The sequence below is a fragment of the Hevea brasiliensis genome, chromosome 16 (assembly GCF_030052815.1).
Source record: "Hevea brasiliensis isolate MT/VB/25A 57/8 chromosome 16, ASM3005281v1, whole genome shotgun sequence".
Lineage (NCBI taxonomy): Eukaryota > Viridiplantae > Streptophyta > Magnoliopsida > Malpighiales > Euphorbiaceae > Hevea > Hevea brasiliensis.
In genome coordinates this window covers 63920777-63945355 of record NC_079508.1, presented here as the reverse complement: position 1 = coordinate 63945355, position 24579 = coordinate 63920777, and the positions used below count along the sequence as shown (strand labels likewise).

Below are 24579 nucleotides of genomic sequence, written 5' to 3'. Positions count from 1 at the left end.
TAATTATATATACAATAAGCAATTGTTTCTCAAGTTTCACATAAGACTACAAGAAACAAATTCATATTAGAGCAAGCCCAAATCCAATTTCAAAGACCTAAGATTATAAAAAGAAAAGGTTTCAAACTACATAATCAAGCGATGTGTCATGAATGAAAAATTTAAGAGGGAGAGAGCCGGGGATCGAAGGGGAAAAAAAATCAAATGAAGCAGTACCATATTGAAAAGTTAAGGGTGATGAGAAAGAGGAGGCGGTGGTGGTTCCAAAAAAAGAGGCACGCATATGCATGAGCATCAAATTAAGAGCTTGAGGGAACATGTTCAAGTGATTACTGTATGGATTTACTAAATCTAATTACAATGTTTTAACAGTAATTAAGCCTAATACTAGATTATTAGTGCTGAAGTTTAGAACAGGACAGAGGGCATGTTGTGGTTTTCCCCTTGAGAAGAGTGATTCTGATTCTGCTTGCTTGAGTCGGTTCATATATTTATTGATAAAGTCATCAGAAACTCCATTCTCAAGGGAAGAAAAAAGCTGCTTGTTTCAGCAATCCGTTTGATTATACTGTGCAAGTTTTTTTTTTTAATTAGGAAATTAACCCGTTAATGATAAGCCTCTAACTTTATGGAAATCTCTCTGAACCTTCATGAAAATGGTGTTTTTTTTTTTTTAAGCAAAATTTTTCAATGTCCAAGAAAGAGGACAATGAAAACAAAATACAAATGAACCGAAACTCATAAGCTTCCAAATTTTTATTTTCTTACTCTTGCCAACCAAACACAGAAAAATAGGTAAAACACCTTCACTCTTTGGAGCCTTCTCAAAACAATATGAAAAACACTTACATAAATCTTTTTGATGTAGCTCCTTCGACCATTTTTTTGTTTCTTATTTTTTCTGATTGGGGAATAATATTTTAGTGTTTTTTTTTATTTTTATTTTGAGAAATTAGAAAATCCTTAAAATTAATTTATTAAAAATCCCAAGATTTTTCAAAATCTTTCATCTATTAAAATCCATCAAAGTCCACCATTCACTATGCACAAAACATGGCCGAAAGCAAGCATCTTTGTAATGAAATTCTTATTATTTATTTATTTGATGAAGATGGTTCCTTTGAACTCTGCCTAACTTAGGAGAAAGGTAAGATTATCAATTAGAACAATGGATATTTGGACACATACAAACACATAGTATGGCTCAATTTACCAAAGTCAAGTCTTAAAGTACTTGAAGTAATTACTAGTATCACTAAGATGTGTCGAGGCCAAAATGCAAAATCATGGTTTTCTATGGATGGTGTACACCTACACTGCACTTAGTGTACCAACATGGAGCTTTTTAAGGTTGTTGGAGATTGTAAATTAAATTCATATACTTGTGGGTTGGCATTCGGCAGTTGGCTGGAAGGCTGAATTGTCCATGTATTACTATAAAGGGCATGCATTTGCCTCATTTCAATGTTTAATAATTGTCTTGCCATTTGATAAACTTACTTCTCTACTAAAATCAGAAATGTTCCATCGTGAATTTCTTTGGACTTCTACTAAATTTTTTTATCAAATAATTTTCACTTTATATTTCATCAGTTCACGTTTGCAAATAATTTCTCAAGTTTTAACTTTTGATTACCTCAAATTTTAGAAGTTATCAACCCGTTTACTTGAAAAATCCAAAAAATTCCAACTTCAGATAGATGGTCCAAGCCTCATTACATGACCCCATGATTGAGCCCCATTACCTCTGTTGAAGTTCTTTTCTTAGGGCCCTCTCAAAAAAGAGGAGGGGAGCTCTATTCTTAGGGCTCCTGGCTATTAACACAAGTCTATTCTCAAGAGCAAGTCTCGTCGGTTTCTACGTTTAATGGCTATTCCCTGGCCCTCTAGGCAGGGGATGGCTCCTCCATTCAACATGGATTTATCCCTTCCCCTTCAAGTAAGGCATGTAAATAGCTTGTCATTTTGTATAATTGCTGTCGGGCTGTTGCGTGGTCGTTGTCTGGATAGAAGCATTGTTTTGATGGTGTGGCGTGAGACTAAGGCGCAAGTGAAATGCCAATGATCTGTGTCATCATCACCCTCCGTCCTTGGACGATGCGGTTGCTGCTCCTTTTGGCCCCATGGCCTTAGTTCTATATGGTTGTTTCCTACTACTTGCGATTCTTGGTGGTCTGAGATGGTCTCTCCTAACCGTGCATGCTCCTTGGTGAGCCTTATTGTGCGTCTAAGTGATGCAATAGAGATGGGTAGTTTTAACGAATCCTTTACGGGTTAAAAGAACTGAGTCTCTCCTTAAGGTTTTGTTAGGTTTGGTGGATTGAGTAAGCTGTAGTAACCGGATAGGGTTAGGATTTGTTGTATTTAGGCCTTGGCATCTGGGCTCTAGCCCCTTTCAATCTAATGAATATTACTACCTTTCAATAACATAAAATAAAAAGAGACAGCCATTTAATACTTTAGTTAAAAATAATCAAAGCCACAGCGTATTCAGGTTAGTTACTATTATATGATGAGGGGAGGGTAATTGTCTTCTATCCTTAATTTTAGTCAATTTACTGACCTTATTCTTCTAAAAAATTTGTGTATTTTTATATTAAAATTTCGGGTTTAAATAAAATCTGGCAAACAAGATTCTAACACAATTATCAAGCTGGAAATCCCACCATTTTTCCAAAACCCTGAAGAATAGCAGTGCTTACTATTAATAATTAATTATCATCAATGCAACATATATCAGTGAAGTCAAGCAGTGGAGAAGTTGCAGATCAATTGATAAGTACTCCTTCCAATGCTCAAATGTTTCAAACTTTAACAAAACCTAATGCTCATATACATAATACAGCAATGTGACACGGTAAACAAATCCTCCGCTGTACTGTATGCGGAAAACAAATGATGGGGTGATCTCCCCAGAAAATAAAGCATGTATGTACTTCAAGATCATAGTACAAAATTTATTTGATATAAATTAAGATCCTGATCCATCTAATCACCGTAAAAACTTGTGTCTATCACAATAAATGCCACCCATTTGCCATTTTCGAGGAAATAAAATAATTATCCAGCAGAAGAATATTAAGGTGCTAAAAGCAATAAATTCCAAGAAATCTCAAAAATCCCTCCCTCCCTGCCGCGCCGCCCCCCTCCCTCTTCTTCTGTCTACCCTCCTCCCTTTCCTCTTCTCAGGCCAGGTATAATTTGTACAGAGTCACAAAGCCAAGAAACTGTAAACGGAAGGTTTCACACCACAACCCGACAAATACAACAGGAACATAAAAACAGGTCTCAAGGAAAAACTGTTTAAATCTTAGGGGAACTATATAGTTATTCCTTATGATAATCAAGATGATAAATGCTCCATATAAGGGCAATGGACTAGCATAATAAAAAATGCATTCCTCATATGTAAATCATCCAGGCAACGAGTCCTCCCACTTTTAAGAAATCGTACACATGACTGCAAGGAATACAGTGCAACCTGGAATTCGAATGATACTCGGGCAACATCAACGCCCAAAACAAAGGAATCTAGCAAGATTTTAAAATTAAAAAAAAAAAAATCAATTTAAAATAGAAAGAACAGCAAAGATCAACAACACAATGAGCAAAGCAACCATATCACTTAAACTGGGATCAACCATCACACAATTAGCACCACGAAAATAAATTAATGAGCGAGGATATCATAGACTCAAGTTGCACAATTTCATGTGATAAAACTCAACTCAACTCAATTAAGCATGTGATAAACATTTTCAGAAAATGTACATAAGCAGGAAAAGGGGGGGAAAATCTTATTACAATTTCCCACAAGACACCATTATCCATTTTGCACATTCATTAAAAAGCCCATTCCTCATCAAGTGATAAAAGTGGTTAGTCAATGTGCATCACAGAGCTTGGCTCCAGGTGTATGCAGGATCTGGCCTTGGTACTAGGAGGTGACATCATTGACAACACAATCGAAAATTTTGCTGACCTAACCTGCTTCCTACTGTTGCACCAATAAAGCCAATCCAATGTGCAAAACTAAAGGAACTCATTAGCTAGTAGGCTGGAGAAGAGAACCCTTACAAAAGTGCAAAAGGGAAAGAAGAGGGATAGATGTAGAAAGCACAAAACAAAGATGAAGCCTCAACCCTCTGATGATCTCATGATCATCCAAATAACAAGAGAATGACTGAAGCCGCAAACCACAAAATTGTCAGCTTAGTAAATGGAAGCATCAAATCTTGGCTCATAGAAGCACGCCTGACTGTTATACGACTGAAGAGCACATCCAGCAATCCAAGACCAAACCTTCTTATCTACATCATATAGAAGGCCCTTTCTTTGGTTCCAAGATGTGAAGCAGATCAAATTATCCTGCCCAAAGCACTCAAATTTCTCAGCTGATAATCTCAACAGAGCCCGAAAATACTTTGGTGGCATCCTACTGACCTCAACCCACATAATCTTTGCATGATCCAATTCCCAAATTCTCATGCTCTGAAGAGTACTATAAAGGCCAATTCTTCCCACTAGAAACAGACGCTTCTGAGTTCCAGCCACCAAATAGCCATCCAACATAGACCGTGGGAACTTGGCTGGAATGTGTTCCCAGTAACCTGTGTCGAGCTGATACATCATCAGACCAAGTGGTGAAAGAGTTTCCAGATACAATCTGGAGTCACAATATGCCATCTTTGAAGAACACAGATTGACGGCAGGCATAATTTGGTGGAGTGACCATCTGTCAAGCTTTGAATCGTAAACTTCAGTGGGCAATGACTTGTCACCATAAATATCACTGGTGGCTATAATTTTAAACGACCTATCCATTCTATCAACAACCAATATCAACTGCCTTTGTTGATTATAATGCATCCCTGGCAACGTTCTCCAAGTTTGAGTGAGAGGATTACAAACTAAAGTTTTGAAAGTTAGACCATCAAGCCCAGAAAAGCAAACAAGGCCCCCTGAAGAACCAACCAACCAAAATGCCCACTGTGGTAAAAAAGTGAAAGGAATTCTGTACCATGTTTTCAAAGGCAAGCTAAAAACTGAGCATTGTGGTGTCTGTGTGTTTTTCCAAAATGTCAAAATACAAGGCCCATGAGATGGCACTTGTGAGTGAAATTTAAGAAAACTGCCGTCTTGAAGAAGGGAATTCCACCTTTTACAGACTGAACGGAGACGAAATATCATAAAAGGAGGAACCCTAGCCAAAATCTCATTCAGTAGATCTTCAGGCAACATTGCCCATATGTTATCCTCCATTTGAACATCAGGATGAACAGCTTTACCAAATGTAGCTGCTGTTTCCTCATCAAAACCCCGTGGTTTGGTCTTAATCGCCTTCTGCCTAGAAGGACTGGTATTCCTCGATCCAACACGGCCCAAGGGGCTTGTATTCCTCGAGCCACCAATCCTAATAGGTGACACTTGCCTAGGAAAAGCATCATCAGCGCGTAAATTCACACTTTTTGACAACGTGGGACTAGATAAAATAGAACCAGATTCAGATGATTCTCCAAGTGCGTTCATAATCAATAAATTCTCAAAACCCTAAACGACCCAACAGCGATAAAATCTTAAAACCCTAACTGTCTCGTGAGAAGCCTTACCTAAGTTCGAAATGCAACCTCTAGTTCATGAAATACATTGCAAAAAATAAAAAATTTTCAGCCGAAATGATCATTTTAGGCATCAAGAAAGAAAACCCATTAACCAAACACATGTCTACAACAGAAACAAAAATCCTCTCCACCTCAGCTAACATTTCAGATCAAAAACCCCAATATGCAATGAGATCCAAAATTAAAAATCTTCCAGACGAGAAATCGATTGAAAATAAAAAAAGTAATAATGTTGAGCAGAGATCAATGTAAGAATAAAAAGATGGAAGCTTGGTGGTGACTTAGTAATTGTTCACCTTTTGGGTTTGAGAATTATCAAATCCGCTTGGTGAGGAACGCCTGTCAGAGCTTAAAGAAGTAAAATGATGCTGGCATTCATAGAAATGAGAGCAGGAAAGGAACCTAACCTGGAAGACTCTCTCAGACTATGCTTAAAAAAAAAAAAAAAAAATCTCACTTGTATTTGCTTTTTTTTTTTTTTTAACTATTTAGCAAAAATATTGGAAAAAGAAATTGTGGGTGTTATGCTGTATTAGGAGGGTGTTTCCCTTGTCTTACAAGTAATTACTGTTTATAACTTAATTTTAATTTATAAGTAGTTAAAATTTTAGGTAGATATATATTTAATTAAAGTGATTAATTGATAAAAACTTAATGTATTTAATAAAAATAATATATAAATATATTTATTATTAAAATAATTAAAAATTATTAAATAAAATTTATAATAAAAATAATATAATAAAATACTTAATTAAAATAATTTATAAAAATAAATTTACCAAGCCTTTTTGACCTTTTATCGGTCAAACAATGCCACCTAACTAAGAACCACAAAAGGCACTCAATAAGAGGGAAAAAAAGTTTATTAAAGGTTTACCAAGCCTAAAAGCTCAAATACTCACGAGAATTAATGATAATAAAATCATTCAAATAATATAAAAAAATAAATAATGAATAATTGCGTATCAAATAATATATTATTCGAATAGAATAATCATAAGATACTTGTATATAAAGTTACTTGCTTAATTATATACAATAATAAAGAGTTAGCTAGGGCCCTTAAATATGCATACTATTAATTATTTAATCTTATTATTTTATAGTCCAATTTTCATTACTAATTTAGACATGCATTCAGTACCAACAATAAAGAAGAACAACATTATTACTAACAAATTACATCAAGAAAAAAAAAAATTCAAGTTATTAATGGATATTAAATTTGTTTTTTGTTATTTAAAAATTTGAATACTGATTAAGTATCCTAATAGTGATAGTTGAAGCTAATAAATAAAATGGCTGAGCAGATATCGCTGTGATTTGCAGATATAAAAACTGGTCTTGGAAGCAGATGGGGGTGCCAGTTATAAATTTTTTTTAGTAGGCGTAAAATTTTTTATTTTTTTGTTAAGTAATTTTTTAAATTTTTATTGGCGCCTCACAGCAGTGGATTTTTCATACTAAAAGAAGGTCCATTTACCTCTTTTTTTTTTTCTAAATTATATATACATATATATATTTTTCATTGATCTTTTATTAATTTATATATTTAATTTTTTTAATGAATGATGTGTTTATTAATAGAAGGTCCATTGATTTTTATATATTAACTCCGAAATTTTTAAATTTATTTTTTTATTAATTAATCTTGAATTTTTTATTAATTATTAATAATTTATAATTTATAATTTATTTAAATTAAAATATCAAAACTAAGCTTACTCATGAATTAATCCTTCAAAATTACACATTAACTATAAAATATACCTATAACCCTCTCAAAATTATCTTTTATTATTGATTTAAATATATGTATATTTTTATTAAAAAAAAAATTGATTATATATATATATATATTTTTTATTGATTTAAAATTTTTTTTAATTGTGCCTCTGCTTGAGACGTTGTACCAGGTGTACCTTCAACTCCAAAATCAGCTAAACAGTTGTTGTAGTTAATTCTCAATTAAAAAAAGACTTTGAATTTAGTTTTTTTTTATTTACCGTAAAAAAAAATATTTTTATGACTGAAACCAAACTTTATAAAAATGTCTTGAAACTAACTAATAAGGTTGTTCTTATAACGATTACACTTTGTAGAGTTATAAAAAAATTGTTAAAATATAACAAAATCAAATTTTAGTTTAAAATTTTATAAAAATTAAATTCAATTAATTTATTTAGTCAATTCTTATATTTAAAATAAAAGAATTTAATAAATAAATTATGATTATGTGATAATTTATTTAATTTTTTAATAATTAATTTATTATAAATGAAATTTAAAATATAATAATAATAAAAAAAAGAAGTGCAATGTTTGGTACACAAGACAAGATGTGCTGTGAACGGCCTTTAAAAGAAAGTCAATTATTAAATTTTTATGAAAAAATTATGAGGTATACCTGGTGTATATATATCATTTATTATAATTATATGAGATTTATTTTTTATATTATAAGAAGAATTTACTTTTCTATTAGAAAAAAAATACTTTTTTTTAGTACTCTCAATATATCTAATAATTAATCGTTCTTATGATCTTTTCGTGACTCAAAAGTAGAGCCCTTAGCATAGAGAAATTATCAAATCCATCACTAAATGTCTAAACCTCAACAATCTCAATCAGAATAAATTATTAATTCAATCACTAAATGGCAAGTTGCGATGAGTATCACTCGATTCTAATTATGAGGAAAATGTTACCAATTTCTCCTCTAACTCATCCCAATCCAATACCATCCCATCCATTCATTCCTCAATTTTCTAAATCCCATTTGTCTTTATGTGCCTAGATTTCAAGTTTTGGCATTGGATGATGATTTCTAGCCAAATAAGTCATTGCCCAAGTATGCAAATTTCAAATTCTTATCAAAATTCATATCAAGTATGAAGCTTTGGTATAAAAATTAATCGACTTTCATTGACATTAGGTAAAAATTGAATAGTTTATAGGTTTAAATTATAGAAATTGAATAATTGAATTGAAAAAAAAAAAGAATATATGAAATAAAAATAAAAAAATTAAATAATTAATAATAAAATTTTGAACAATTTAGGAGATAATTGGTATACTTCTTGTTCGTCCTTCTTGTTGAGTTTAATTGCTAAAAACAAAAATGTTTATTATGGTAGCTGTATAGCTGATAATTCCAACGAAAAAAGATACATTGACGAAATAAGCAGGAATTTTTTTTTTTTTAAATTTTTCCTTACAAAGTAAAATGGCAGTCCTCCTTCTGGGCTGGTCCCCACCTCAACCCCATCCCTACAAAGACACGTGTCTTCTTACCACAACATCCTCATCACGCGATAAAATCCCTTTTTTTTTTTAACACGTGCTTTGCTTTTCTTCACCGGAATTTCCTCTTCTCTTCCCTCCGCTCCGCCTCTTTTCCTTACCTTCGTCACCAGAGCTTAAAATCTCTAAACCCTAAGAACGAAATTAATTAATTTATTTCTTCGTATTCTGGATGCGGTGATTTGGATTGGCATTTTGTGTTTTTTTGAGGATGGGGGCCGTTACGTCAACGATGGCGGCGAAGTTCGCATTTTTTCCGCCGAGTCCGCCTTCTTACCAGGTGGAGATGGACGAGTCGAGTGGGAAGTTGATGATGGTGGAGGTGGGGACGAGAGAAAATGTCGATGTTTTGAAGCTGGATACCAAGAGAGGGAATCAGGTGGTGGCGGTGTATTTTAAGAACCCTGCTGCTTCATTGACTCTGCTCTACTCCCATGGCAACGCGGCCGATCTGGGGCAGATGTTTGATTTGTTTAATGAGCTCAGCTTGCATCTACGGGTCAACTTGATGGGGTTAGTCTCAGTCACTGCATATCCACACCTTTTTTTTTTTTTTTTGGTTAAAGAAAAAGGGAAAAGTTATAATATTGTCTGGGTATACTTTTTTTAATTTTGAAGTGGTTGGTATTTTGTATGCAGGTACGATTATAGTGGGTATGGACAATCCAGTGGGAAGGTATATGATTTGCTCTGTTCTTTCTTATTTTTTCGGTTTGATTCGTCTTGCTGCTGAGAAAATATGGCTAGAAAAGGAGCAAATCTGCTTTTTTTTTTTTTAAAAAAAAAAACTTAACTGTTTGCTGATTGTGAGAAGGGAAGAACAGTGAAGGAAGTGAAAATTTGAAATTTCATATTCATTCTATTTTTTTCCCTTTTAATGACTTCAGGTTTGAAAGATGAACTTAATACGAGTATTAAATGCTGTCGGGGCCGATGAATTTGAAGAATTGGGGTTTCCTTTTGTGGCTTGCCTTTCTTCATAAAACATTGGAGCAGTAGATTTTGTCCCAAAATTTTCATTTAAGTGTAGGAATGCTTTTATTTAGTTATTTGATTGGTCGGAATTTTCCTGAACTATATAGATGCTTATCCACCAAGTGTCCCTCGTTTGCCGGTTATGGAATCTTATACTTAGCTCTCGGTTTCTTTGCAATTGTCTCAGTATCTTGGCAACCAAAAGGAGTGTTAGATTTATTTATAATGGTCTATCTTGATTTCAACTTTTCAAGGAACTGCAAATGGACCAATGATTTTTTATCTTTTTTTTTTTTGTTAAGTTTTATGCTTTGACACTGTTTAGAAGGTAGCTTAACCTTCGTTCTTTGTTCCTCATTCCTTTCGGGCAGCCAACTGAGCAGAATACTTATGCTGACATAGAAGCTGCATATAGGTGCCTTGAAGAGAGATATGGGGTGAAGGAAGAGGATATCATCTTATATGGACAATCAGTTGGAAGTGGACCTACTCTAGATTTAGCAGCCCGATTAATGAAATTGAGAGCTGTGGTTCTACATAGTCCAATTGCTTCTGGCCTTCGTGTCATGTATCCTGTGAAGCGAACATATTGGTTTGATATATATAAGGTACTGTTTTTGTCATTAAGTGCTCAGTTGCAGAGTATTGATGCATTAAATGTTTCCAGTATTTAAAAAATTAACTATATGTTAATGGTGCTTTGCTTTAATAATGTGCAGAATGTTGATAAAATGCCAATGGTCAATTGTCCAGTATTGGTAATCCATGTGAGTTTTTTTTTTTAAAGAAACTGAGATTGATGGCTAGTCTGTGATATATTTTAGAGTATGGCTTGCTAATGTTAATGTGGTGCTTGACTTTCCCTTTTACTTACCCACATTTCATGGGAAATGCTCATTGAGGCACTTGGTGAAGTCTAGAGAACCCAATGCAGTCACCTATATGATCTGGCAGGAGTTCTTGCTTCTTATGGAGTCGTATAAGATGCAGGGTTTGCTGCCATAATCTAATGCGTGTTTAAATGTGTCATATCCACACGCAGTCATAAAGTAAATTCGCATGTCTCTGTGATGCAGATATGAATTTATGATCTATAACTTGAGAAACCAGTCATGGGCATAAGTTCTGAATTCTGAATTTTGCTTACAGTGTGCTTTGCATGCTTTTTGAGTATTGTATATGTGCTTTCTGGTTGTTGGTGTGGTAACAAGTCCTACGCAAGGTTACCAATTTGGTGGGGTTTTGTTTGAGAAAAGAAATCATGGAGCAGGTTCTACTATATTGGAATTAGTGTTAGTTGAGTTCTTTTGAGTTGCATTATAATACTGTCTTCCGAAGAAGTTTGCTGTGTTACCTGGTGAAAGATCAAGAAATCTTTGAGATAATAAAAGCAGCAGCAATATCATAGGAAGAACTTGGCCATATATATGTGTCATCACATGCAATTAAGAATATGAAGTATTGGAAATTCATAACTTGGATCAAAATAGCATATAGATGCGGATAAATGCTTTTAACTAGTAAACTCAGCTGAATCTTCCTGAGAATGCAGCAAAACTAAGAAGACAATTACTTGCTGATGTATTTTTGTTGCAACTTGTTTTCAGATTATGTTAAGTCTTGTTTGCAATCATTTGAGGCAAGATGAATTGCCACATCTATGCAGCAAGAGATGATGAGTGTTGTCTAGGAATGCATTCTGCTTGCAGATATGTATATTGTAATTGACCTTTATTTTCAACTTTAAACATTATTTTCCCGCTAACTTGATGCATGTTTAATTTGTAGTATTACATTTTTCAGAGTAGCGAGCTTGACATTAGCACTGTGGAATATTGAGGGTGGTCCTCAAAATACAGCCAACTGAACATGTGAATAAACATTAGTTCCTCATTAAAAATCACCGATTTAATGCAATAATTTTAAGGCTTAAAATTATCCAAAGTATCACCTGGTTGTCATTTTAGTGTTGTGTGAACCTTATATATGCTGGTCTTTTCACTGTGTGTATCAGATAATATTTTTTTACAAGGTTTGAATGTTTTAAGATTATGGTGGAAATGTTTAGAATTTGTTGATATTAGTTGGCAGCTGCCATGATAAACAGTGAGCTTTCTTTCTTCATGAACCAGTTAAAGCACCATAATTTACCAAAAATATTTTTATAAATTTTCAGGCTTAAGCTTAATTGCTGGGCTTTTTTTTTTTTTTTTTTTTTTTTTTTTGCCTCTCTTGCAGGGCACTGCTGATGATGTTGTAGATTGGTCCCATGGTAAGCAGCTTTGGGACCTTTGCAAAGAGAACTATGAACCATTATGGGTGAAGGGAGGAAATCATTGTGACTTGGAGCTTTATCCTCAATACATCAAACATCTCAAGAAGTTCATATCAGCTATTGAGAGATCATCTCATCTTAGAAATGGATCTGTGCCAGTCACAGATCAAGCGGGGAATCCCCGGAAGAGCACAGATTGTAGAGAGATTTCTAGACCAAACATGGATCAAAGACAGAAGTTTAGAAAGAATATTGAGCAAAGAGAAAAGACCAGGCTAAGCACAGACTGTAGAGAGAAATCAAGAACCAGCACTGATAGGAGAGAGAGATCAAGAAAGAGTGTGGATTGCCCTGACAAAGAGAATTATGTGTCGGACCATCCTGAGAAAGCAAGGAACAGCATTGATCGGTAAGCTATCTTATCTTTTTTTCTCTTTTATCCCCTTCCCCTCTTCAATTCTAGCATTTATTTGTTTTCTTCTTTGTTCCTAATGTGGTGGCAAATGTCAATTGTGGTGGTAGCTTTGGCGACATGATAAGGTCAGTCAGGTTGTGCAATATTGATTGTTTCAAGCCCACCTCAGCGGCTCTCTGAAGAAAAAGCAGTAAATTCAAGGATTCATTGATTCAGGTTGTCTTTTTCTTCAATTATTTGATTGGGTTGATGGTGCTGTTTTGATAGTGAAATTTCCAGAGAAATAAGAAATTACTTTAACCAGTAAACTTCATTGTCTCACCTCACTCACTCTGTGTGTGTTTCTAGGGTTTGAATGCATTCAAATTCATTTGGGAACCTTACTTGTGTTGCACAGGAACAGATCTTGGCAGTTTCAGTATGCAAAATCTTGAAAGCTTCCCTTTATTTTTTATTGAGATGGATGTAAGATGCAGGAGGTTGGACTCCAGAGACTCTACATCACGATGCAGCCAGCACTCAGCTTCACTTGTCAACAATTTTGAAAGGAATATTTTCTAGATACTTCACATCCTCCAGCACCCCCCTGTGGAGAGATATTCACTAGTTTTCTATACGTGCCCATAGACCATAGTCATAGAAGGGGAGGAAGAAGAATAATTCTCACCAAAATGATGTGAAGATGTGTCTAAAATGGCTACAAAAGGACCAGTTCAAGTTGTTGAGAAGCAGAGCTCCTTGTCACGCAGCTAAAATGGCTTTCTGCTTTCTAAGGTTAACCGGGCGTTTTTACTAGCATAATTTCTTGATGTTTCCTGCTTGAATTTCGTATTTGTAATTGCTATCATCTCCTCCTCTGCTTTCTGTCTCACACTTTGATAAGAATTAAATGTAGAGATTCAAGGTGTTGATGAAATTATGATTTGACTCTCAAAGCAAATGTTGTCTTACAAATTCCTCGCATTCGAATATAAAGGAAAGTTTTATGTAAAAAGAATATTCTAAATCAAAGAAGTAATTTTTGTTAAGTACGTGGGTTTTATGTTTGGGTTGGAAGCGGCAAAGTTGTTCAACAATAACATTTTAGGATTTGCGCCCTCTGGTTTTGTAGTCAAAATTCGTCTGGATATCAGCAAGTTGGCTTGCATTTGTGGAAACAGTTATGCATGAAAATGCTATATTACAAAAAGGCAAGGAAAAATGAAATGTTTGGAGAAATCTATTTTTATAATAAAAAAAAAGGTTTAACAAAGAAAAATAGTAACATATTTGAATTTTAATTTGGATATCCTAAAGAAAATTGAGTATCCATGTACGTTTTATTCGATATGGGATGGGCCTTGAATATAAAATGTCGGCCAACTTGGGGCCCATCTAGCAAGGCCCGGCGTTATATTAATTAACCAATTTGTACGGGCAAATTGGACGATTTTTGTTTTCATATAATCCCTCGAAATATTTGAAAATTGGAAAATCGCCCCTCAGGGCAACTGGGCAAGTGAAACTAAGCAGACGATTAGCAACTGCAAAGAACCCAAAGAAGGTTTAAGGCGGGTTTAAGGCGGCTACTACTTCTCATTCTCTATGTATCCAATTTCTTTCTCAGATATCTTCATCTACTCGTCTCCTTTAATCTCTCCATCTCTTCGATTTTTCTCTGGTTCGTTCAAAAATTTTACATTAATTTGATGTCCAGCGCCAAGTCCCCTTTAGTTTTTGCCCAAAAGTTCGATCATTTCATTTCCTTTGATACAAAATCAGAAATACACTCTTCAAACCCACCAAAAGTATCCACTATTATGTGGAGAAACGTAGCTAAACAAGCCATTTCAAAAAGCTCCTGGAAATCCCTCAGTTCTCATTCGTTTTCAGGCACTTGTAGCTTTGTATTTCCTTTCCAGGAATCCATTTTCACCCAAAAATTCAAATTGCATCCACAAAATATCTCAAATGCTGAACTGCGTTTTCGCCAATACGGTGGAATTCTGACACATGAGAGGTTTGGCTTCCTTAGGAATAGCGCTAATGATATTACTAATGTTTCTCTGTCTAGTGTGTATTTGAGGCTCAGAGGGTATGTAAATGTAGCTGAGGCTGTTTCATCATCGACAGATGTTGAAGACGACGTCTCTGTCGTTGAAGAAGTCCAAGAATTATTGCAGGAGATGAGGAGAGAAGAGTGGAGAGAGAAAGAATATATGAGAAAGAAGGAACGAGGAATGAGTTCAGGGAAGTATCATATGTTGAGGAGAAGGCAGGTGAAAATCGAGACTGAAGCATGGGAACAGGCGGCCAAAGAATATAAGGAGCTTTTAACGGACATGTGTGAACAGAAATTGGCTCCAAATTTACCTTATATGAAGTCTTTGTTTCTTGGTTGGTTTGAGCCTCTGAGGGATGCCATTCTGAAAGAGCAAGAGTTGATTAGAGAGGGAAAGAATAGGACGGCTTATGCTCCATATTTTGATCAGTTACCAGCTGATATGATGGCTGTAATTACAATGCATAAGCTGGTGGGTCTGGTAATGACCGGTGGGGGACATGGATGTGCAATGGTTGTGGCTGCTGCTTGTAAAATTGGCGATGCAATTGATCAGGAGGTGTGCAATATATAAGTTGTTTTAATTGTTTACCCTGCTGTCTGTTTGGATTTGAATTGCACTTTTATTGTAGACTTTAGTAGTGGAAACTAGTCTGTTTGTTATTTTGGATTTAAATTTGTGAATGATGCCTTATATGATATGTGTTAGAAGTTAGGATAGGTATAGAAAATTATAAGAATGTACAAATTCAGTAAGCCAAGGGAAAGGGAAAAAAACATATTCTTTGAGGTTGCAGCTGGTAACCTCCATAGAGGTTATTGGACTTGGAAGAAAGGTCGCCACTGGCCAAGTTACCTTCTGCAATAGTGCAATGATAATTATTTATGAAACTTAGATGTCGAAGCCATAGTGATATGTGATAAACTAGGGTCTGTATGTAAATTCCATAAAATCAGGGATCTAGAATTGATGAAGCCTCGATTTCAAGGAAGTGAAGGTCTCTATTAAGGCAAATTTGCATCATCTTACAAAATATCAACAAAAGATATGACTTGATGAGAGCTTATTTTGGTTCAGATTGGATGGAGATCGATGGCTATAAGACACTTTAGTTGATTTTTTTTGCTCCCTATATCTGTAGTTTCCTAGTATCAAATTTATTATCATAGTATCTTTTGGTCCTGTATGTGGTCTAAATTCTTGTTTTGGTTAGCAAGGCAGTTAGGGAAAAACAATAGTGTTACAGGTGCCAAGATTCAAATTTTTTGTCATTATTTATGAGTTTTTGTAGCATGAACCTTGGCTGGCTATCAGCTTTCTTTACAGAACTAGCAATTTTTACATTATATGCATGGTGGGCTTAAAGGACTGGAATTTTCAACTTTTCTTTTATGGAAAACACATCTCTGTTGAGCTTTGAAACTTTTTATCAATGTGGATTCATGCTTTTAGTACTTCCCTGCTGGATGCAACAATGTGTATTTTACATATTTATATTTGCACTTGTACCTACTTTTCATAGTGTGTCACTTTGGTGATACAGGACAAAAAATTCTGCAAATTTTTTAAATCATTTAGAAATGGGCATATGTGAAAATCAAAATATAGTTCCTTGTCTCACATGAGGTTGCCCCTTCCCATAAAGAATAAGTACATAAGGATGCTAATCATAGTCCATATATTGTACCCACTACTTGCCCAGACCTCTTCATTCATTTTTGTTGGAAATTGGTATGGATCTGTAACTGTTTCTGTAATGGATCAGGTTAGAATACACAGGTTCTTGGAGAAAACCAAAAAGAAAAGAGCTGGTAGTGAGAAAAATCAGGAAGATGAATCTAATGGCATGGTGAAGGAGCAGCAGAAGTTAAGGAAAAAGGTTACTGATTTGATTAAGAAGCAAAAGTTGCCTGCAGTGAGGAAGATAGTGAAGGGGCATGATGATTCAAAACCCTGGAGCCAGGATGCTAAGGCTAAGGTCTGTGCATCATTATGTAATCACTGGGAAAACTAACTTTTTCTTCCTGATATGTATGTTACATGAAAATTTGATCTGTGTCCGAACATATTTCAGGTTGGGAGCCGTTTGATTGAATTGCTGATTCAAACAGCTTATATACAGCCTCCCGCTAATCAGTCAGCTGATGATCCACCTGAGATTCGACCTGCGTTTGTACACACATTCAGGACTTTGAAACATGGAAATAAGTGAGGAGTCATTCATTTCTATCACTTGATGGGCTCATATTATATTTCCCCTCCGCGCGCACATGCGATGGGGAGGGGGGGGGGGGTTGTTGTCGGGGGGTGCAAAAAAAAAAAAAAAGAAAATAATAATAGTAACTGCATATCAGTGCTTATTGGCCCTTTTTTGAACAGGGAGAGCGGCAGAAGATATGGTATCATTCAGTGTGACCCACTAGTTCTGAAGGGCCTTGAGATAACTGTTAGTAATCCTGTCATTCTTCTTATGAAAATTTATTCTATAATTGTATCATTCTAACGATGTTGAACTTGTATGCTGGTAGTTTTTAGTTCATTTCTAGTGTGTAAACTTATAAAATAGTCTAAATGGCTGAAATAAATAAGATCTGTTGATTTTCTTTTTTAATGGTACCTCTGAAATTGAATTTTTTTCCCCTTCTCTTTTACAAGGAGCTATAAAACTATTGTTTCTCTGCACAGGCAAGGCACATGGTAATTCCTTATATGCCAATGTTGGTGCCACCAATAAAGTGGACAGGGTATGGCACATTCTTTTTCATGTTTACATTCTTGTTGCTGTTTATCTTATTTTAGTTTCAATAATTTAAACAGGATGCTATTCATGGAATCAAAGCAGGGTGGTTAAAGCGTGGCTGTAGTTCTATTTAGTAAAAAATTGTCCTTATGAAGCCAATATGTAAATTTATAAAATTGTCACTAGACTGGAATTCTCTGTTTTAGAAAGCATAAGTAAATAGCTTGCTAGATTTATTTTTAATTGTCTCATCAACCATGTTTTCCATACTGTCTGCAGTTATGACAAAGGAGCACACTTGTTCTTGCCATCCTATGTCATGCGCACACATGGTGTTAGACAACAACGAGAGGCAGTCAAGAGGACGTCTAGAGAGCAACTTCAACCAGTTTTTGAGGTTTGTAAATAGTAGATTCTGTGCATCCTGATTCGGAACTGTTTATTATTTGATCTAAATCTCTGTGGTACTAACAATTGAGAAGTGCATATCAGCTATTTATGCTCAGTATTAAGTTTCATCAGTTTTAGGAAGGATGACACAGTCATATGTTTGAGTTAATTTGCCAGGCTTTGGATACACTTGGACATACAAAATGGAGAATAAATAAGAGGGTACTTAGTATTGTGGATAGAATATGGAATAGTGGAGGCCGTCTTGCTGATTTGGTAGATCAAAATGATGTGAGTTACATATATTGTTTTTTTTCAATAATATTTCCCAAGTAACTCTTGATTGTTTTAACATTATTTGATTTCATCATTGTTCTCGATAAGGAGTGTTTATAGATTGATAAAATTAAAACCATTATTATCAAACTTCATCATTTCAGGTTCCTTTGCCAGAAAAGCCAGATACTGAAGATGAAGCATTGCTGAAGAAATGGAAGTGGAAAATCAGATCTGTGAAAAAAGAGAACAAGGAGAGACACTCTCAGCGTTGTGACACTGAACTAAAACTTGCTGTAAGATCCATTTCACTTCAAGTAAGACAGTATTGTTTCAATTTCCATATAGGTTTTAGCCAAACTTCTTAATTGGATTCAGGTAGCACGGAAAATTAGGGATGAAGAAGGTTTTTATTATCCACACAATCTCGACTTTCGAGGACGTGCATATCCCATGCACCCATACTTGAACCATCTTGGTTCAGATCTGTGTCGGGGCATTTTGGAGTTCGCTGAGGGACGCCCTCTTGGAAAGTCTGGCTTACGCTGGCTCAAGATACACCTTGCAAATTTATTTGCTGGTGGTGTGGACAAGTTGTCATATGATGGTCGAATGGCTTTTACTGAGAATCACTTGGATGATATATTTGATTCTGCAGAAAGGCCACTTGAGGGAAAGCGTTGGTGGTTACATGCAGAAGATCCATTTCAGTGCTTGGCAGTATGCATTGATCTCACTGAGGCTCTGAGAAGTTCCTCTCCAGAAACATTTATTTCACATATTCCAATTCATCAGGTAATTTCTCCAAAATGTCATGAGATTGTGTTTATGTGAACTCCTCTAGAACTTTTGTAGATAGATTATAAAGTGTCCTACTGGGTTAGTCACAGGTTTTACTTGTGTTAGCAAGTGGATGAAGAAGAGCAGTATAAAGCATGAGAATAACAAAAGAGAAAAACTCCTTGCTCTCCCTTTCTACTGGAAAGTAAACAAAATGCTATAGGATGTGTTCATTAATGTTGATTTCTTTTAAGCAACTGGAAACCATTTACAGATTTGGTTTTTTAAAAACAATTTGTCATCTTTCTTGCTCCTTTAAAAAATGATTTGCCTTCTTTCTTGTTGCTTTCATCGTGTTTAGCAAAGCCGTTTCTATTCTTTACATTGACCACTATCATTAGTTGCCATTGCAACTAATGGGGCATTTGGTCCAAGGTTAATAAGAGGTAGTTATTACTCTTATAACTTTTAACCGCTTATTATTATTGTTTAGATGCTAATAAGAGGTTAGATTAATTTTTAACCTTGTTAATATTTATACTCTCTTTAGAGGTTAAACACCTTAGGAGGGTTAGGTTAATAGGGCTTAATAGATGCTAATAAGACATTATTTTTTTCTACCAAGTGTCATTAACTATTACGCCATTAATTATTTATCCTCTCGCACCAAACACCATTAATTGTTACACCATTAATTATTTTTTACCCCTTTAACAATTAGTCCTTTAAAACTTACGGGAGTAACATTAACCTTCAATTTTTTAACTTTGTCCCTAATGCTTCCTAACATTTAAATCACCAACATGATTTTCTTTGAACCATAGCCATCAAAGCCCATTAGATTACTCCATAATATTCTTAACAATGCAGCTAGCCAATGTCACTAAAATAAACCCCTGACCATATGTTCTCCCTTTCCATAGTTATTGTCTAATAGAGGCCAATATGAATCAAGATTGCTGTTAGTCACATCTATCTTCACCAAAGCCAAACTTGACTGCAGAAAGAGAGAGGGAGGTAAAAGAACAAATGTAACTGGTTTACTGAATGTGTTTTCTTTTTTTGATTTATTTAATTGAAGGAAAAAAGTAATGACCACAATACCAAATATTCTTTGAACTGGGTTTTATTTGGTCTAGTGGATGTTGGGATTTTTATTTATCTTTAGTCCCATGCACTGTGATTTCCATGTTACACATTTTTGGGGTGGTCAACAAAAGCACTCATGTTGCATTACTTGCTCTTTCCCTATTCATTCTTTTTCTTTTTTCTTCTCATGGTCCTGCTTGTCCTTAGACCACATTTATTTGGTCTGTCCTGGTACTGATATTGTAATATCTTTTCAGAACTGATACTGAGATACTTTTTCTGCTTATTTGTTTTCTAGGATGGTTCCTGTAATGGCCTACAACACTATGCTGCACTAGGAAGAGACAAGGTGGTGGCCTTAACTAGAGTTGAAAATCAATATTCAAGTTTGCTTTTTTCCTCATGATGATTTCTGATATATAAAGCCTTCTGTGCATAATATATATATGCACATGTTTTCTCTTTTTTAAATGCATTGGTTCAATTATTTTAAAGGTTATTTTAAGCCCACACCCCCCCCCCCAAAAAAAAAAAAAAAAAAAAAAAACAGTATTTATGTCTACTTTGAATAGTTTTGCATTGTGATTCCATCGGAAAATTTTCTGCAGTTGGGAGCAGCTGCTGTTAATCTGGTTGCTGGAGAGAAGCCTGCAGATGTCTACTCAGGAATAGCTGCTAGGTAAGTTAGTTTCTTGTGCTATAGTGGAAGAGATTTGAGCATGACAGTGATAGAAGTTGTCTGCAAAATAGTAGTGATAGAAGTGCAATTTTGTGATGTAGAGTGCTTGATATCATGAGGAGGGATGCACAGAAAGATCCTGCTGTTTTTCCTGATGCATTGCATGCAAGGACATTAATTAATCAGGTTCTGCAAACTTTAATTCTTGATTATAATGATTCTATGTTAGCCTGGTTATAGTTGCCCAAAATGAGCATTTAAGTGGGAAATTACTTGCGCCTTCAAACTAATATCTGTCTCTGGTGGTTGGATTTGTTCCAGGTTGATAGGAAATTGGTGAAGCAGACAGTGATGACATCTGTATATGGTGTCACTTATATTGGTGCAAGAGATCAGATCAAGAGGAGGTTGAAAGAACGTGGTTTTATTGCAGATGATGCAGAGATCTTTCGTTCCTCTTGCTATGCTGCAAAGGTAGAAAAGGAATATTAGTAGTAATTCAGCTTCACTTCACAAAATCAGGCAAATGCTTCATTGATTTTGTATTTTAATGATTGAGCAGGTGACTTTAACTGCATTAGGAGAGATGTTTGAAGCTGCACGAAGTATCATGAGCTGGCTTGGTGAATGTGCAAAGGCATGTCTCTCTCAAATATATGTAAAATTTTTCCGTAGAATGTTCCTTCTCTTTAATTTTTCCTTTTATGACTATTGAGTATTGACTAAATAACATGATCATTACCAGATTATTGCATCTGAAAATGAGCCTGTGAGGTGGACAACTCCACTTGGACTTCCTGTTGTGCAACCTTACCGTAAATTAGGAAGGCATCTCGTGAGTTTGTAAAATTTATAGAGCATAAACAGTGATTAATTATTGTTATTACATTCATATTAATTATGAAGCCATTTTAACTTATTTAGCTACATGTAAAATTGCAGATCAAAACTTCCCTGCAGGTCTTAACACTACAACAGGAAACTGAAAAGGTAGCTCAATCTGCTTTAGTTATATCTTTTATGCTATTGTCATTTGCCAACCTGCACTCAGTTATCAACCATGCAACACATAAAGATCTGAAAAGTCTAGGTTAGCTTGTTTTATGTTGGAAAAGGTTGCCCCAGGAACTCATCATCTTACCGTCCTACGGATTTCTACTTAGGATGTTTTGCAATTCTCCAAAGCAGCTTTGATGAGGTGTTGGGTGGGGGACTTAAATGAGAAATCCAGTCAACTCGGAGTAAATGAATCATCTTTGGGCACATGCATTCCCCTCACTCTGCACACACCAGGCAAAAAAGGGGGGAGAAAAAGAAAGATCCGGTGGGGGGGGGGGGGGGGGCGGGGGGTTGTTGGACTTACCTGAGTAGGTGGCCACCATTTGGTTAATGTGTCAGTCTGCCACTACACAAAGGTCTTGGGTTTGCATATTTGCACATAGGATTTGTTGATCCCTCTTGCACACATGTTAAATGAACCCCTAAGAAAAAAAAATCTTGATTTCCCTTGCCAGCTATGAACTCATTTTAGAGTTTAATCAGAGGCATGCTACAATATTCTTGAAGATGGTCTATAGTCCTGTCCATTTTTCAAAGTCAAATGTGAAACAGAAGGTGTGCCTGTAGTAGAATAAATCTTAGACAAATTATGGTTTGAGAAAATTAGAAGGTCTGTCATAATTTGGATTTCTGACCAAAATATTGAAAAAAGGGACAAATAAGTTGAACTTCTTGGTTTCAAGTCTTAAGTTTGATGGTACTATGGTTGCAGGTTATGGTCAAGCGGCAGAGAACAGCTTTCCCACCAAATTTTGTTCACTCCCTTGATGGTTCTCATATGATGATGACTGCAGTTGCCTGCAAAAAAGCAGGCCTAAACTTTGCAGGTCCTTTTATTGTGGGCTTTCCTCTCATTTGCTTTCTTATTGCTAGTTTTGATTTCTCATTATTGTATAATGCTATTTGACTGCAGGAGTTCACGATTCATATTGGACGCATGCATGTGATGTGGATGAAATGAACAGAATACTCAGGGAAAAGTTTGTTGAGCTTTACGAAAAACCAATCCTGGAGAATGTAAGTGTCAGTACTACTGAATTTTCCAATAGGTTGGGAAGATAAAGGAACCCAGCTGTCGCTGGGGATCATAATATATTTGTTCAAGGGAAACCCATTTCAAGTTTATGTTTTCTTAATTTGTTGAGTTAACCATCTTTAAAGTGATCAATTTAATTGGCTTTTCATGTTTGATATTGTCTCAAGCAACTGTGGCTGCTTTGCGTTTGAATAAATAGAGAAGGAAAAAAATGGTTGATGTTTATTAGAAGTGAACCGAGTCTTAATTCAGCTGTCCTTTTAGATTTTAAAAAAATTTCCAGCAGCTTACTTGAATTTCAGTGTAAAGTTGTGTTAAATTGAGTTTGCATTATTGCCTAGTTTTGTCTCAAGTAATAATCATGAATGTGTTTGTTTTGTGAACAGTTGATGGAGAGCTTTCAGCAATCTTTTCCGACATTATCCTTTCCCTCTTTACCTGAACGAGGAGACTTTGATCTGCAGGATGTGTTAGAATCACCATATTTCTTCAACTGATCAAATGCAGGGGCTTTTCTTTATGTTGCACTAGCATGACTCAACATTTCTAGGTGTCAGCCTGTTTGCACAAGTGAGCATGATAAGGAAAGCCCACAATCTGACAAGAATTTCATGGTGGAGACTAGCTATGTATATATTTTTAAAGACACTCTCAAAGATCTCCAGTGGGTTGCTCTTAAAAAAAAAAAAAGAAAGAAAGATCTCCAGCGGCTATGATCTCTACTTCACTAAGAGCCTCGAGTGACGTTGTGTAGCAAGCATGAAATTTTAGTTCTGGAGTCGTAAGTTATCAGTCCTGGGTACAAGCTTTTCTGGAGCTGAATCGGCAAGGATACATGTGGATGAAGGAATAGGTGCTAAAATTGTGTAGCAGGTCCTCATCATTACTTTTTTGAAGAAAAATATGCAGAATGGGGCATAAGGTCTCAATAGAGGAATTAAAAAAATCCAATGTGAAATGTAGTGGACTGTATTGTTGCATTTACATCTGGTGAACCTCTATGATATCTCAGAGAAAACCCTCAATACTATGCTGGCTCATTAGATGCGTCATGACAAGCTCTGCATCTTTCACATGAATCGAGGATATATATGGTCCTTGTGTAATTGTTATGAAGTTCACTTCTGTGATAAACTATGAATCGGCTTTCTGGCTGTAAAGGAATGAAGCAAAGCCCCCCGGAAAGCAAGAGAACTCATTGAAATTACTGATTTATCTGAATATATTTCATGTGAGTGCTAGATGGTGTCCTCATTCTCCTCCCCCCCGAAGTTTATTGCATAGCTAATTGCTTTTCTGAAATTTGACATACTTTAAACTGACATCTTCAAAATGATTTTTAGGCTTATTTTCCACATTAGGAACTGAAATGAAATGAGGAAATGCCAATTCACAAAACAAAAGCAGAAGAAGATTATGAGGATAAGGTTATCTTTTAACGTTTCACTTAATTAGGGTTAGTGATTTATGGATTAAATTTATGAGGATAAGATTATCATTTAACATTGGACTAATGGAAGAATTAATAGGGATGTTTCAAGGAAAAAAAAAAATTAACTTCTTGTATTTTCAATGGAGTTCTTTTGGTTCAAATAAGAACATGATTTTCTAATAAAATATTATTTTCTCTATTTTAAAAATAAAATTTTATTTGTCATGTTTTTTAATTTCTTTAAAATTTTTATTTTAATTAAAAATAATAAATAATTTTTAAAATTTAAAAATTATGAAAAATAATATTTTATTAAATAATTATTTATTTAACTTTAAATAGAAAGTATATATATTTATTTAACCTTAAATTTAATTTTGAATTTATTTAACGGTGTATTGATATTATGAATTTATTTAATTTTTTTAATTTTTTAATGTAATTGTTAAAATAGAAATCAATTA

At 34.9% G+C, this 24579-nt stretch overlaps 3 protein-coding genes across 6 annotated transcripts; 2 read left to right on the top strand and 1 right to left on the bottom strand.

The window, feature by feature from the left end:
• Nucleotides 1–3717: 3717 nt before the first annotated feature.
• On the bottom strand, nucleotides 3718–6082 carry LOC110672367 (F-box/kelch-repeat protein At5g15710). The gene has a single exon (XM_058137408.1). It carries the CDS (start codon nucleotides 5527–5529, stop codon nucleotides 4213–4215), a length of 1317 nt encoding a protein of 438 aa, XP_057993391.1. The 5' UTR covers nucleotides 5530–6082; the 3' UTR covers nucleotides 3718–4212.
• Nucleotides 6083–8961: 2879 nt separating this feature from the next.
• Nucleotides 8962–13511, top strand: LOC110672352 (uncharacterized). Of its 4 annotated transcripts, none has more exons than XM_021835111.2 (7): nucleotides 8962–9440; nucleotides 9567–9603; nucleotides 10274–10510; nucleotides 10622–10669; nucleotides 12141–12586; nucleotides 12700–12808; nucleotides 12996–13511. In XM_021835111.2, exons 1-6 carry the CDS (start codon nucleotides 9139–9141, stop codon nucleotides 12770–12772), a joined length of 1143 nt encoding a protein of 380 aa, XP_021690803.2. In that variant the 5' UTR covers nucleotides 8962–9138; the 3' UTR covers nucleotides 12773–12808; nucleotides 12996–13511. The 4 variants fall into 4 exon arrangements, with proteins under 4 accessions (XP_021690803.2, XP_021690802.2, XP_021690804.2 ...); XM_021835110.2 differs by having other exon boundaries at nucleotides 12990–13511; XM_021835112.2 differs by having other exon boundaries at nucleotides 12941–13511.
• A 529-nt stretch (nucleotides 13512–14040) lies between these two features.
• Nucleotides 14041–23924, top strand: LOC110672347 (DNA-directed RNA polymerase 2B, chloroplastic/mitochondrial). Its single transcript, XM_021835104.2, has 19 exons — nucleotides 14041–15192; nucleotides 16400–16612; nucleotides 16709–16842; nucleotides 17014–17080; nucleotides 17320–17378; nucleotides 17654–17771; nucleotides 17942–18055; nucleotides 18205–18336; nucleotides 18419–18835; nucleotides 20208–20258; nucleotides 20518–20588; nucleotides 20690–20774; nucleotides 20910–21062; nucleotides 21151–21225; nucleotides 21334–21423; nucleotides 21531–21578; nucleotides 22360–22474; nucleotides 22561–22664; nucleotides 23070–23924. Exons 1-19 carry the CDS (start codon nucleotides 14281–14283, stop codon nucleotides 23178–23180), a joined length of 3069 nt encoding a protein of 1022 aa, XP_021690796.2. The 5' UTR covers nucleotides 14041–14280; the 3' UTR covers nucleotides 23181–23924.
• Nucleotides 23925–24579: the final 655 nt, after the last annotated feature.